Source organism: Engystomops pustulosus, chromosome 7, assembly GCF_040894005.1.
Source record: "Engystomops pustulosus chromosome 7, aEngPut4.maternal, whole genome shotgun sequence".
NCBI classification, from domain to species: domain Eukaryota; kingdom Metazoa; phylum Chordata; class Amphibia; order Anura; family Leptodactylidae; genus Engystomops; species Engystomops pustulosus.
In genome coordinates this window covers 31238562-31254481 of record NC_092417.1, presented here as the reverse complement: position 1 = coordinate 31254481, position 15920 = coordinate 31238562, and the positions used below count along the sequence as shown (strand labels likewise).

The 15920-nt window shown below is 42.4% G+C and overlaps 1 protein-coding gene across 2 annotated transcripts; it reads right to left on the bottom strand.

Moving 5' to 3' along the window:
* Positions 1-2663: 2663 nt before the first annotated feature.
* Positions 2664-15795, bottom strand: ZFYVE19 (zinc finger FYVE-type containing 19). 2 transcript variants are annotated; one of them, XM_072115336.1, is made up of 11 exons: positions 15570-15795; positions 13744-13865; positions 13448-13504; positions 12365-12519; positions 12071-12216; positions 10607-10715; positions 7486-7704; positions 6500-6576; positions 5958-6071; positions 4873-5033; positions 2664-4388 (listed from the first exon to the last, which is right to left on the bottom strand). In XM_072115336.1, the coding sequence occupies exons 1-11, from the start codon at positions 15621-15623 to the stop codon at positions 4310-4312; spliced, it is 1293 nt and encodes a 430-aa protein (XP_071971437.1). In that variant the 5' UTR covers positions 15624-15795; the 3' UTR covers positions 2664-4309. The 2 variants fall into 2 exon arrangements, with proteins under 2 accessions (XP_071971437.1, XP_071971436.1); XM_072115335.1 differs by having other exon boundaries at positions 10607-10718; positions 15570-15789.
* Positions 15796-15920: the final 125 nt, after the last annotated feature.

Sequence of the window (15920 nt, the reverse complement as noted above, 5' to 3'; positions counted from 1 at the left end):
CATTCACACACATGTATGGGGGAGGTATATATACGGGCGACGTATATGCGGCCGATACACGTCCCCCATACACTTCTATGGGCTCACGGCGTCCCACAGGAGCGGTACGGTGCCGCACACGTGCGGCACCGTACCGCTCCGTAGCCCGGGAAAAGATAGGACATGTCCTGTCTTTTCCCGTATTACGGCGCCGCGGCCATATATCACTATGGAGAGGGGCGGGGGTGAGCTGCGCTCACCTCCTGCTCCTCTCCCCGCGCTGTCGTGTGCCTGCTGTGCGGCGGGCACACGGCAGTGTGCATGTAGCCTTACAGAGTAATAAGAGTCATATGAAACATAGGAATAAGGGCCCTGCTCGCAAGAGCTTACCGTCTATGAGAAAATATGATATTCAATATGTAGGATGATAAGACTATATATATGATAACAACTGAGGTAATAAGACTAGTATATAATACCTGAGGTAAAATGACTGGTATATGATAAGACCTGAGGTAATATGGCTGGTATATGATAAGACCTGAGGTAATATGACTGGTATATAATAATACCGGAGGTAATATGACTGGTATATGATAAGACTTGAGGTAATATGGCTGGTATATGCTAATACCTGAAGTAATATGACTGGTCTATGAAAACACCTGAAGCAATATGACTGGTATATGATAAGACCTGAGGTAATATGACAACACCTGAAGCAATATGACTGGTATATGAGTGGTATATAATAATACCTGAGGTAACATGACTGGTATATGATAACACCTGAGGTAATATGGCTGGTATATGGCAACACCTGAGGCAATATGACTGGTATATGATAAAACCTGAGGTAACATGACTGGTATATATATGGTAATATGACTGGTATATGATAACACCTGAGGGAATATGAATGGTATACGATAACTCATATCCCCTGGGGGTCAGGCCCCCAGGGCTCCACGTGAACCTGGATGATGCTGTGATCAGCGCGGGTACAGGGCAGTGAATCATGGCTTTTATAGGGCAGAGAGAAGCAGATGGTTTCCATCCAGTTAAACCAGGTGTAATGCTTTGTCTGGTGGATGGATATTCATAGCTGAGTGCACACGTCACAGTCCTAAATAATGGATGGTTTTATCTCTGTGACCTGGTCTCATGACTAATGTGTGTACAGGATAAAAGCCCTGGGACTGACTAAGCACTCCGGCCTGCCAAACAAGTCCATGCGAATATTGCATGAGCGCAGGAGACACGTCTCAACAAGTAACATAATATCTCCAAGTAGTGGTGTCCCGAATCATGTAGGTGTCCTGGTATTGGGACTTTCTCTCATCACTATTTACTGTGGGTTGTAAAGAGGTTTTCTGACCCCTGATCGATTTATGATACAAATGTAGCACAGAAAAGAATATATCTTTACTATCCAATAAATGCATATCTGACAACCGAATCCGGTATTGATCCGCCGTTTCATTTCATGGCGGGGAAGGAGCCGGTAGACGCAGATTGCATCCCCTGCCAAGTTAACACATGAATAGAGCCAGAAAACCTTTATTCAAAGGGTATTCTGGCCACAACATGTTACTACCATCTCCAGTATTGGAAATAACTTGTGTATTAGGGAGGTTCCCAGAGGTGGGACCACTACAGATGAATAGAGAAGCTGCTCTCTTTTTTTTCCGTCTATAGCAATAATAAAAAATAATCATTAATTATATAGCGCCATCCATATTCCTGTATTCATAGGGGACATATACAAATAAAATAAAACATTAAAGAGTACAAACAGTCATAAATATAATTGACGGAAAAAACAAAGCTCAATCAATTATAGCCGAAACAGTGAATGGAGCGGCAGTGCACAAGCTTCTCCATTTATTTGATGTGTAATAATGAACCCCGAATTTTATTGATGTTTGATACTAGTTAGTTTCTGGATAGAGGATAACATGTTGTGCCCAGACAGCACCTTACACAGAGCCTTATATGACGAGTATCGGGAACAAGGCAAGTGGGACGAATCCTACCCATGGCCCTCGGTTGACTGGCGGCAAACTGGAGGAGCTGGGCTGCACTATGACGTGGCTGCTGCAGGGCAGTTCCTGTGACAGTGATTGCGCCGCAGTAGCCACGTCAAGAACACATTAGGCTTTCTAGTTTTTACAACCCTAAATTTACATGTCCTTTTGCTGCAGCTGCTTGATATTGATCTCTATATTATCCCTCTTACCTTGGGGTGTATACGGACATGATGCTATCATATATGCTTTCCTTTTTTTTAATCCACCTTTACTTTGTGGCACGAGTCTCTAATTTATAATCTAAACCTAAGGGTGATGCCACCCTTTTTAGGCCGTTTTTAATTGCACAAATTCAGAAAACCGAACAAAAACGCATGCTTTTTTTAACGCATGCATTTTTTATGTTCTGGAAACGCACTAACTAAAAACAGCCCAAAAATTGCCTAAAAACGCCATGTGTGACATCACCCTAACACCCCAAGCAGAAATCAGGCCTTCTCTTTTATAAGAACTTTATTGTACATAGTTTATCCACGCTTGGCAGTCAGAGTCATCGCTGCTAAACCTTGGGTGGCGACACAAAGCATTCTTTGATATGGATGTTCTCTATATATACACAATGTGCATTCACGATCATAAATTACAAAACAGTAATTAAAACATAGCATAAAAATGATAGTCATTTAATAAACCGTTACCAACAATGGAGTATAAAGTACAACAGATATTCTGAGGAGTAGCAAGATCATTTAATTACATGAACATAACAGTGTAACTGTAATCAGCTGTCATAACACTACATCACCCTGGAAGGGATGGATTCAATTCCCCTGGGTCCCAAAGCAAAGTTACATCTGGGAGGCCACCCGAATGCAAATTTCTGCTCTGTACGGCAGAGCTGTGACTGAATAGATCCATGCTCTGCCAGATGTAAACTGTAATGGCATCCTGCAGGTGCCTATACAACGTAAAGGGAACCTGCCATTAAAATTAACACAACCAAAATAAGTACTTCATAAAAAAAACTATGAATAAGGGTAGTGCTTTTTTAATCATAAATGGTTCCTTTCAATAGCTGCAATGCTAAAAAAAATCAGTTTGTAAACTTGTATGCAACTCACATGATGCGAGTCCTGTATATTCATTGTTCCCTGCTCTGCCCTGGCTCTCTGTTCCTGATTGACAGGTCTCACTGCTACCACCTTACTGCTAGTATGGAAATTGTATTGAGGGACCATCAATATTCAACTACAAGCATCCGGAGTAGGGCCTTGCTGGAACATTGAGAGAGACAAAGTGGTTGTGTGGGACACAGAACTCCTACATCATTAACCACTCCCTCAAAAGGAGGGGGGTTGATAATGACGTTGGCTATATGAAGAGAAATCAATCCCCCTTCTCAGCCCTCCCTCGGGATTTCTCTTCAGCCGGGTTATCATTTTTCACCATCAGTGAGGAGGAACTTAACTATACACGGCAGCTCCCACCTCCATGACTGCAAAAGAAGACATCAATAAAAGTCCTTTTTTATAAGAATGGTGGCTCTAATACCATGAATAGAGGCCAATTACTTTAAAAATCGGTCCAGAAGAAATTCACCTGCATCCTTATTGCATTATGGGTAATCTGTGAGAGTCACCATGCTGGGAGTGATAGTTTTGCAGCAGCTAGACAGCCACAGGATAGAGACGACAGATTTTAGTGATGAATGGTCAGTAACTTTCCAACAAAATTAGCATGAATGAATAGTACGGGTGCAAGAAACTTTGTAATATATCATATTAGAGGAAAGTGCTTCCTTGGCTTATCAGGCTCTTTCACCCCTCTATTGTCCAACTATCACTATTTCTTTGGAGAGGGCAAGGGGGAGTAGGTAAATCTACTGGATGAGAAAGAAGAGGCACAGAGAACTGCAGGTAAAAAGTAAGTTGCTATCTCACCCCAAGTGCTTTATTATCAATGGTCAGTGCTTTCCTATAGGGTCCTATAAGGATGATAATATTCTGAGTGAGTGCAAGAGAAAGTTGTAGATGCAGATTTCGCCTCATCCGTGTATAGTGTAGAGCAGCTAGGTCTTCACCAAACTGCATATAACACCTCGAAGCTGCAGAGGGGAAAACTGCTAGAAAATACAGAATATAAGTCACTTTACAGCAGCCTGGACTATTGACTTATTCAATCTTTGTTAAAAAGTTACAATACTAAACTGTAATAAATTATACATATTAGGTATACATGACGAGTTTCTGTGTCAAGTACCCCACTAAGGATTGTGAGTGATATGCACTATTTAGTTGCCTTTATCGCCCCTTGTTTTTCCGAGGAGGGCGATATTCAGAGGTCTGATGCTCCTTCCGATCAAACTCATCGTGCCCTTCCCTAAAACAGAGGGAAAGAATAATCTGTCAGCTCAGTATAGGCAGTAAAACCATGATAAACTTATGTATTATGCAGAACTAGGACCTATAGCAGTGGTGGCGAACCTATGGCACGGGTGCCAGAGGTGGCACTCAGAGCCCTTTCTGCGGGCCAATACGATTGAAACTTGTTATACTGCAGAGATAAATAGGTTACTGCTCAAATTATCATGTTGGCACTTTGCGACATAAAAGTGGGTTTTGGTTGTAGTTTGGGCACACTATATCTACAAGGTTCACCATGACTAACCTATAGTGTAACTATTGACCTCCCGATACACTTGTGCTCAGTTTGGTCGAGGGTTCATGTGTTATTAATGTTGAGGGGGAATAAGTAATCACCAGACAACTGCCGTTGCGGGTTTTCTAAGAAAGGATTGGACAGGTTGAAATTCAACATGCCTGATCTTTCCGCCCCCAACATTGGATACTTTAACAGAATATACCTGAAGCATCTCTTGCAGTACAGATCGTCGTCACAGTCATGGCACCGTATGGCGGCGTTCTCATTACAGATACAACACCAGGGCAGCTCCTCTTCATCACTATCCGGCTCTTTCACTTTTCCAGCTGTTATCCTATCAGGAAGGATCTGCGCCACAGGCTCCTGTATAGTAGGATTATTATTACATCATTACATTCTCATTTCATATGACTTTGATTCAAACTAGCAGCACCTCTAGTGGTAAAACTTTAAAAAAGTAGGAAGAATATACATATATTATGTACAGAATTCAACTTAGTTAAAGGGAACCGGTCATCAGATTTTACCCCGGTGGCGGTATTAAATAGCCAATGACCGTTGTCCTGGAAATCGGATGAAGCACTGATAAAGCGCTTCCCCCAATCTCAAAGAGCAAAGCCTCTGCACTGTTTTCCCCTCTCGCTGTCCTGACATGACCTGCATGACCTAGTGAAGGGTTGTAGCAGAGCTCTATGGGTGTGAGTGAAGGGTTGTAGTAGAGTTATGTGTGTGCGAGTTAATGGTTGTAGCATAGCTGTGTGTGAGTAAATGATTGTACCAGAGTTGTGCGGGTGTGAGTGAAGGGTGGTAGCAGAGCTATGTATGAGTGAGTGAATGTAGCAGAGCTGTGTGTGTGTGAGTGAATGGCTGTAGCAGTGTTGTGTGAATAGCTGTAACAAAGCTGTTTGTGTGTGTGTGTGTGTGTGAGTGAATGGATGTAGCAGTGCTGTGTGTTAGTGAAGGGATGCACAGAGCTGTGTGAGTGTGTGTGAGTGAATGGTTGTAGCAGAGCTGTATGTGCTGTGCTTGTGTGTGACCAACTTAATTTTTAATTGGTGTCAAATATATTTTTCCTTTTTTTGGATGACTAAATCTGGGGTGCGCCTTATATAGCATATTTTGATGTCAATTCTTGGTGCAGAAATTGGCCCATTTACCAAGCCCTGAGAAAGAACTATATGGGAGGACTCTTATTATCTGTCACCATGTTAATTAATAATAGGAGACACATGGAATAATTACTTCCTATCAGTATCTGATACCAAATAAGATTTACTTATGACATACTATTAGTCCGGATGGCGGTATTTTTCCCGGTTTCACGTTTTGGGCGACACTTCTGCTTTGATGAGACAGATCATTATAGCCACTTGCGTCATCCAGGGTAACCTCTTCAGAGAGCTGCGAATAACCACAGAAAGCCATAAAGATCCATGGAAACTTAGATAATGTATCTAATACAAATACATCAGAATCTCAGATGACAAATAATACATCACTAAGCTTTGTACACCCAAAACTTGGTGCCATGTGTGACTGCTTCATATAGTTTTATCAGAACAGTTAGGAGACACAAATTATTTTCTTTTAATTGCTTTTTATTCCAGATTACTAAAAATATATAAAAAAAGAGAATTCTCCAGCTACCCTACACTGAAGATAGGGGTAGGGGGGATAGTAGAAGCTGCATTTCTATTGTTGGCCACTATACAATGGATGGCGCTATCTTCTAACAGATATGCCCAGTGTCTCAGGCTTTAGATCCTGGAAGGTTCTGGCTGCTAGAACAGTTTACAGACATGGAAAAGGACAGCAGATTTTAGTCTGACCTGCTTCAGGATTCTCTGTACCGCTTCCTCTTCCGTTTCTTCATCACTGTCAGGTAGTTTTATGTTGTCCATAGTTACTGGGAATGAGGAAGAACAAAACACATCATTATTTCACTATTTTAAAAAGTTTATATTCTGGAACATGGGCAGAAACACTTGTATCATAGATATTCCTCCTGTGTCACCCCTTCCTCCTTGTAGATTGTAAGCTCTTGTGAGCAGCAACCTCATTCCTATGGCTTCACATGACCAGGTCATTGCTCTGTAATGTCTTATTTTGCTTGTATAGTCTCCCTTGATCCGTACAGCTCTGCAGAATATGATGGCAGTATACAAAGATGTATTATTATTAATAATCAAGGTGCTGTAATAACACAAAGTGACCTCTATTTTGCATATTGAGCTGTCCACTCCTGACATTTTGCAATGTGCAGATCCAGAGGCTGACTGGTGGGGGTGTTAGTTACCGGACCCCCACAATATATAATGATGACCTATCCTGTACTCATCAGTTTCTTAGTCGAGGACAATCCCTTAAAGGCATACTGTTCCATAAACAGATGATCACAATGTAATATAAGGTTCACACCGCAGACAAATTCACTGCAAAGTTTGATTTTCTTTCTTCAAGTTTGCATTGCAGTGGATTTGTCCATGGAGTGAATGGTTATACAGGTAACGTTTATAACATCTCATACATGAAGCACATAAGGCTCATTCTGTGTCCAGAGCGAAGAAACCCGAGGTTGAGAACCACAGTGAAACCTGAGAATCCATGACACCGAGGCCGCAGACCCTTTCCATAATCCGCAAACCTGCTGTCACTGTAACCAGAGATCCTGCAGAGCATTGCACAGCAGCCGGGTGCAGAGGAGCGAGGACCAATGCGGGTGCATGCACTACAGGAGATCCTACAGGGAACCCATCAGACTCCATGTGTAGAGAGACAAATGCTTGAATAGTAGTTTTACAATCTATTACTTTACCTTTCTCGGGATCTCCGCCTTGTAGCGCTGCCAGTCTCTTGGCGACCTCCAGCATCTTCTCTTGCCTTGTGTTATCATCTCGTAGTTCGGCCGCTGCTTCCCTCAAAATCTTGTCTTTTTCCTTTTCCAGCTGCGCCGCATCCAATTCAGTAAATATTCCCGTCCCGCTATCCATATGATCAGCTTTATTCAGGTCATTCATTGGCTGAGAAGGGAACTCTGGGAAAGAGATTGTACAATACAGGAGACTCCATGTAAATAATAGAAGCAAAGTCTTCATGTGACCGAGAGAGAATGCCTTCCCTTCATCCAACCCTATAGATGCAGTGGTCTACAAATAACTAAGGGGTTAAACGGGGACTAGATCCATCTCTAATCCCTGCTGTTGCATAATATAGATGGCACCCACTGCATATGTAGCGAGGAAGCCTCTACATATTTGTGACTGCAGCATCTGAGGGGTTAAGCACCACTGGAGCCATCTTTGATCCCTGCCGTTGCATGCAGGTCTCCGTTGTATAATACAGATGGCACCCACAGCATATGTAGCGAGGAAGCCTCTACCACAATTTAACAGCTTAGATGCCATGATGTATTGAATGCAGCATCTAAGGGGTTAAACAAAAGGGACTTGAGCCATCTTTGATCCCTGCCGTTGCAGATAGGTCTCCTTTGTATAATAAAGATGGCACCCACTGCATATGAGCCTCTACATATTTGAACGGCTTCAATGCCATGATCAGATGTAGTGACACCAGGGACTGGAGCCATCTTTGATCCCTGCCATTGAAGGCAGGTGTTAGTTGTATATAACAGATGGCAACTACTGCATATGTAGCGAGGAAGCCTCTACCTCTACTGAATAGTTTCAATGCCACAGGTGTAGTGAATGCGGCATCTTAGGGGTTATATAAAAAGGATTGGAGTTTTCTCTGATCCAAATCATTGCAGACCGGTGTTACCATATACAACAGATGTTACTCACCAATTTGCAGCTTCACATTATTGCTTTTATTGAAATGTTCCAGACAAGCTGGAAGAAGCGCTGCATGCGCGAAACGGCCGTCGCTCGTTTCTCAGAGCACCGATGCATTTTACCCTGAAAATGTCTGGAACATTTCAATAAAAGCAATAACGTGAAGCTGCAAATAGGCGAGTGCCATTCTTTTATATACATTGAAGTTTGGACTATCTATACTTGGAATAGAGCACCCCCACAGCAGATTACTCAACTGACTGGTTCCCAGTTCACTCCGTGTACAATATCCCCCATATGGCAGTATAGTATACAGCAGGTAGCAGCAGTGGCCATCTTGCTATCCTCTCTCTTTTTTTCTCTATGACAGATGTTATCCTCTGTACACACAGTGAGGAAGCCTCAGGCTTTGAACCCTTTCATTCAACCCCTGAGATGTTGCAGTTCACACTGAAGCACCATGGCATCTAAGCTGGTGGATAGAGTCATCTGTGATACCAACCATAGCAGCATAAAAACAGTCCCCCACCACATATAGAGCAAAGAAGCCTCTCCCTCCATCAAACAATACACTTGCCACCGTCAATCGGTATTGACATAGACACTAAGGGATTAAATGGCACCTGTGATCCCAACCATTGCAGGCTGGTGTCAGCATATTAATAGATGGATGTAGAGCAGACTCCATACACTCCTTCTGAAATTCAACCGTAGATATATAGCAGAGAAGGTTGGGTATATAGCAGAGAAGGTTGGGTATATAGCAGAGAAGGTTGGGTATATAGCAGTCCAAGGTCGCGCTGAGCCCCTCCCTGCGCCATAAACCATAACGTGGTATTTCCACCTGTGACATTTATGACCCTATTGACGACACAGGCAAACAATCCCCACAGATACAGCAGCGCACTGCTAAATCCTAGGTAAACACTGAATATATGGATTACCGTCATGTGACTGTACATATATGTGTATGTGTATTGTGTTGTCATATTCTGAGCCATAATTTTTTACACTACTTACTTTCCTCTTGATGCATACGCAGGCAGCATGTTATAGAGCAGGAGAAGCTGAGCAGATGGTACACAGTGTCCTATCTATAGGAAGCATGTTATAGAGCAGGAGGAGCTCAGCAGATGGTACATAGTGTCCTATCTGCAGGCAGCATGTTATAGAGCAGGAGGAGCTGAGCAGATTGTACATAGTGTCCTATCTGCAGGCAGCATGTTATAGAGCAGGAGGAGCTGAGCAGATTGTACATAGTGTCCTATCTGCAGGCAGCATGTTATAGAGCAGGAGGAGCTGAGAAGATTATACATAGTGTCCTATCTGTAGGCAGAATGTTATAGAGCAGGAGGAGCTGCGCAGATTGTACATAGTGTTCCATCTACAGGCAGCATGTTATAGAGCAGGAGGAGCTGCGCAGATTGTACATAGTGTTCCATCTTCAGGCAGCATGTTATAGAGCAGGAGGAGCTGAGCAGATAGAACACAATGTACAATCTACAGGATGTTTTCTACATTTAGCGAACCTACAAGTGAAAATGGTTTCACATTGGCATGTCAGCTGCTCTTCAATTACGCATTTGTTACAATTTGTCTGCGTGTCAACACAAAAAGCTGATGGTGTAACATTGCTTTGAAAACATTTATCATTTTTTTGCAGACCCATTGCCTCCTGTGATCTGCATCAGTTTTCATAATTTTTTCCACAAACAATGGATCGGTGAAAAAAAATAAGCCAACGTGGAAACGCCCATTGAAAACAGTGGCTTTGTGAGGCATCCGTGGAAATCACTGAACCACAGATGTGAAAAACGACGCCAATGTGAAAGAGCCTGAAGAGCGGAGTGAGAGTAAGACTTAGGCTGCGGTCACACGTGGCATTTTGAACCAGTTTTTGGCCCGTTTTTAAGCAGTCCGTCAAAAAATGCATGCGTTTTTGAAAAACGCATCAGTTTTTGACCAGTTTTAATTAAGATAATTGGTAAAAACCTGTCAAAAATGGATAAGTTTTCAAAAAACACATGCGTTTTTCAAAAGACTGCTTAAAAACGACCCAAAAACAGGTTCAAAATGCCACGTGTGACTGCAGCCTAACACATTGAAACCTGTAACATTTAGTGATCTCAGTTTTACAATATTTACCTTGCGGAGATTCTGGGTCCCACTTTTGATCTATGGCTACTTCTTCCTTCAGTTGGGTGAGCAGGTCATCAGTTTTCTGTGTTTGGCTTCTGGTATCAGGAGGTTGATGCTGCTGCAAAGTAAAAAAAGAGTTTTTCTGATAAATGAGATGTATCTACCATCCAATAAATCGGTGGAGGCTCAACTACTAGGACCCCGACTAGGTCCTAAGTCCCCCAGTTTGAATGGAAGGTTAGTCACACTTAAAGGGGTTGTCGAGCCACAACACGTTAGCCCCCACAGGATAGGGGCTAACTTGCTGATCATGGGGGGGGGGGGGGTATCAGCGAGATCAGAGAAGACGGTCTCACATGCTATTCATCTCTATGGCGCTAAAGGAGATACTTGTGACTTGAGATCTCTATCAATTCCATAGACATAGTGAATGGAGCCGCCTTGCTGCTCCATTCGAAGACCTCCATCCATCAGACCCCAGTGAACAGGGGCTAACTTGTTGTGACTGGACAACCCCTTTAATTCTATAAGAGTATATCTCTCTCATCAATAAAGTGGCAACATGGATGTATAACAAGTGCTTGATTCAAACAGGGGGAGCACGTTTTAATACAGCTAATACACAATCCTTATTCTTAAAGATTCTTAAATATACTCAGGATAAACAGAATAAAACAAACATTCTCTCATTTTGTTATTAACAAAAATACAGCATTTCATAGATATAATTCCAACCTGTCTCTATCAGTCCTGTGTTTACTATTTTGGTTGTCCCTGGATACGACTGTAAATCTTCTGACTATAGTCGGATTCTTTTAATGAATAGCTTCCCCTTTCTGCACACTGCAGTGCTCTCTGCGTCCTGCCCTTCCCTCCTGCATTACAAGACCAGCTCAGACACAGGCACTTCCTGCAGACAAGCAGCAATGTTCAGAGACTTACTCTACAAGCTACAGACAGATAAGGTCTTTATCTGGGAGGGAGGCATATATCAGAGCTGACTCTGTGCATGTTATAGGTGAGAAAGCAGAGCTGAGAGTGTCATTGTGTGTTATATGTATCTCATGGATTTCACCGTCTCTCATCTCTGATCTATCGGATCTTTCTTTTCTATGCATCAGATAGTAGTGTATGTTGAAAAGCTAAATATAAGTGTAGATAAACCTGTACCCTGATAATCTAAGCACATTGTCAGCACACAGCATCAAAATTATCTTTATTGTGTAACAATCACTAGGGGATTAAAATTTAAGAACTTTCTTTCATGGACAAACCCTTTAAATCAGCTGTATGCTAATAATGATCTGTAAAAGTGTGACACACTAGTTAATTCCCTGGTATAAGCTACAGATTAATCTTATTGCTCGCCTGTAGATCACACATATGATTTGTCACATAAATTCATAGGGGTTTCCAGAAAGATAAAAAAAATGTAGGCATTGTGAAGACATTAGAAGAAGATGTTATTACCGGCTTGGTTGATCTCGATGGCGGAGCCCTCCCTTGTAACGCAGCCAGCCGATCCTCCATTTCTTGCAAGGACGGGGCACGTGCTTGCGTTTCCTTTCGTAACGCCTCTATCCTGGACTCTATTTCAGCCGTGGAAGGGGTTGCTTCTAGAAAATGTCAAAGAAAACACACATCATCCATATGTGACCTGGTGACAAATCTGAATCAGTTCTATAGACTTTCCATAGAGCAGCACATATAATATATATTATATAATATTAATAATATATCAAAGAAATGTTGAGAGCTACTCACTAGGTTTGGTTTCCTGCTTGAGTTTTTCCAGTCGTTCTGCGATAGCGCGGTCTTCTGGTGACAAGCCCTGGTACCTGGAGCCAGTGTGTGGTGCCCCTGGACCTCTTTGTACCCCCATCTGCTGATTCTGCTTGGCTTCCAAGGCGGCCATTCTCCTAAAAATACAAGTTTTTGATGCAAGCCTGAGGACAAGCTGTGCGGGTGCATACACCAAACATGTACAAAAGTCATGATGTGAACAGAACCCTGAGGCCCCATACATGATCCATTCTGACACCTCCATAGAGAAATGTAGATAAGGATTGGGTGATCACATTCCAAATTGCTGATATCATCAGTCGAAGGAGAGTCTGGATACATGAGATATCATCTAATGTGTATGAATGTGAAAATGGTAAAATACTATTATTATTATTTTTTTTTTTTAAAGTCACATTTTCAGAAGCGTAATTCGTGTGAAATACATGCTGAGTTGTCGCAGAGGATGACTATGGCCATTTGTTTTTGTAATGAGAGCCTATGGATGATAGGAGCTACTAAGCTGATACCAATGTGCACATGAAATCATTAAACTTAAAGGGGTTGTCCACTTTCAGCCAATAATTGATATGGTTTGTGTAAGGAAAATGTAGAATTTTCCAATAAACTTTATGTATCAATTTCTCACTGTTTGAGATCTCTGCTTGCTGTCATTCTATAGGAAGCTTTTATGTTTACTTCCAGTGGATAGAAATGTGACCATGGTCATACAGGTGCACAGCTCTTTATATCACAGAGAGTAATCAGAGCTGTGTGATATAATGAGCCACGCACCTGTGTGACTATGGTCAGATTTCTATCCACTGGAAATAAACATAGAAGCTTTCTATAGAATGACAGCAAGCAGAGATGTAGAAAACCGTGAGGCATTGATACAGAAAGTATATTGGAAAACTGTACAACTTTTCCTTACACAAACCATATCAATTATTTGCTGAAAGTAGACAACCCCTTTAAGGTCACCCATGTCATACAGGTCAAAGACAATAGGCAGAATTTCCATAAAGTGACAATACAGAAATTTTGTAAAGTGAGAAGACGTACTTCTTGTAATTTTCCGGTGGGGACCATCTAGAGGGATCATTCTTCGGCGCTGTGGTACTATAGAAGAAAAAAATAAATAAATAGTCAAACACAACAGTAAGAGACTGGGAAATCCCCATGGCAACACTTCTTGTCTTCTTGCAGTGATCACATCTTTCCGAGCCGATTCCCCACCTTAAAGGGGTTGTCTGCTTTATCAATCTCTGAATTGTCCTGTTCCAATATGGCCACTAATAGAGGAGTTGTGGGTCAAGAAAAGCCCCTTACATCTGAAAGGCTCTCCCATAAACTCTCACCTGTTGAGATGGTCGTGACATTTCTTGCAGACCTTCTGCTTATGGTTACCGTGCGCAGGTAAAACAGCTGTGAACGCCAGACATCCCGCACAGAACGAATGTCCACAGGATTTACAGCCGCACTGGGGAGAGAGAATAGAACATTCATCAGTCCATCATATTACTGCCACTAGTGTCATGGGCATCACTTACCAGGGTCCTATGCAACTCCATTCAGGGTAACTTTGGCCACGCTATAGGATAACACTGCCACTGCCAGAGATAAGGACTGGGTCTAATGGGGTTACCGGCTGTCTAGTGGCCCTATAAATCCCAATGTGATAAGTAATGAGGTGTATTAAACTGGTCTTACTGCCCATCTACAAATATACCGTAATTAAAAAAAAAAAAAACACTTGCCAACAGCAATGTCCAGGATCCAGTGCCAGGACATCAATGGACCAAGAGAAGGAAGAGCAGCGTCAATCTTTTTCCTGACCAGTCCGTTTCTTTCTATTTCCCATATTTAGTAAATCTTTCTATTCTCAAGCCATCTTTCTTAGATCTTTACATAGTTCCTCTGTTATTCCCCTCGGTAACGTATCAATAAAAGTAAAAGTAAATGCTACCAATCCCCACACGTCAAAGGAATGGCCCAACAGAGTTAGGAAACTTAGTAAGGCCTAATGCACATGACAGTATGAAGGCCTGCGAAATATGCAGCCAGATCACAGCCCCCATAGAGGTCCATAGCACCTGGTCACAGTTGCCTCACTAGATCATGACCCATGCAGTTTTAACAGCGCGACCATTCAGCTTTCAATGGAGAGGGAAGGGGTGAGGAGCACGCACTCCCCCTTCCCCTCTCCACCAAGTAGTGTACTACACCCGGGATCTGATCCGGGTGAGAACACGGCCATGCGCAAAGGGGCCTTAGACAAACCAGAATTTTTATCTCATCGCAAACACTGAAATTTACTTGTCCAGTGTGGTATGAGTCCACTTTAAGTCTCAAAGGGCTTGTTCCAAGTACGTTTCCATCCAGTGGATACAGGATGACAATGTGATCAGTGGGAGTCCAACAGCTGGGGTCCCATTCTCACTAATGCTCCATACAATATAACTCATTCACTGACTATAGGAGTGCCGGAGATAAGCAAGTACTTTACTTAACAATTGCCGATCGATAGGGGATAACAATCTAACTTGGAACAACCCCTTGAAAGGAAATCTACCATCAAAATCCATCATGATACACCAGGGACACTCACTGATCCAGGCACCAAGACTAAAATCCACTTTTATATTTATACCAATGAGCCTAAAGGGCTATGGGCATATTACCAGGGCCCTTCCATACTACAGATTCACAGGCTGTTACACTGTCTCACCTTTCCCCTGCTCCCTCAGCAGTTCTTGGGTCCATCAGTTATGTATCAGTTATTGTAAACCAAAATAAACTGTGGTTTGACACACAGAACGGGAGCAGATCTTTCCATTATACCTGATCTCTATGTAGTCTCCACACTGGGTTTTGGCTCATAATAATTAAGGGTAAAAGAACTGATGAAATAATAACAGTTTTGATATTGGAAACCGTCAGCAAGTTTGGCGAAGCCCTACAATACAATACATCAGATCACCAGTGACATAATGCTGAAATTCTAAGGTTCAGAGAAAGCTCTGAGCAGATATAGAGACAGGGAGTTCAGCTCTGAAGCCTGCAGTATGGTGAATGCTGCTCTAGGGTATAGTACACACTGTGAAACAGATTGGGTACAGGAAGAGCCATTCCATTACCACTGCTGACATACTAGTAATATAATGTGCATCTATAGAGCACTCACCTCTTTTTTAAAAATGGAGAATTTGGAGGCACAACCAAAGCACCTTCCGTCCATCTCCCCTGTCAGACAGGAGCAGACATTCACTTGTGCACTATGCAGCACCTGCAATCCCTGCACTGACAGTCTATAAAAACCTCAAAAGTTTCAGGAAACGTTGTATTCGACCCTTACAGCGCGGAATTCTGGGAAATGTAGTCCTCCTCCAGTCCTTACTCAAAGAATTAAACGGATTCTCAGACTACACTTCCCAGCATGCAATGCGCGAAAAACTCTCCGGAAACTGACAAGTCCTTCCCGCGTTGCCTCATGGGAATTATAGTTCTTTTCATGGAGCTGCGCGTTGTATTTACG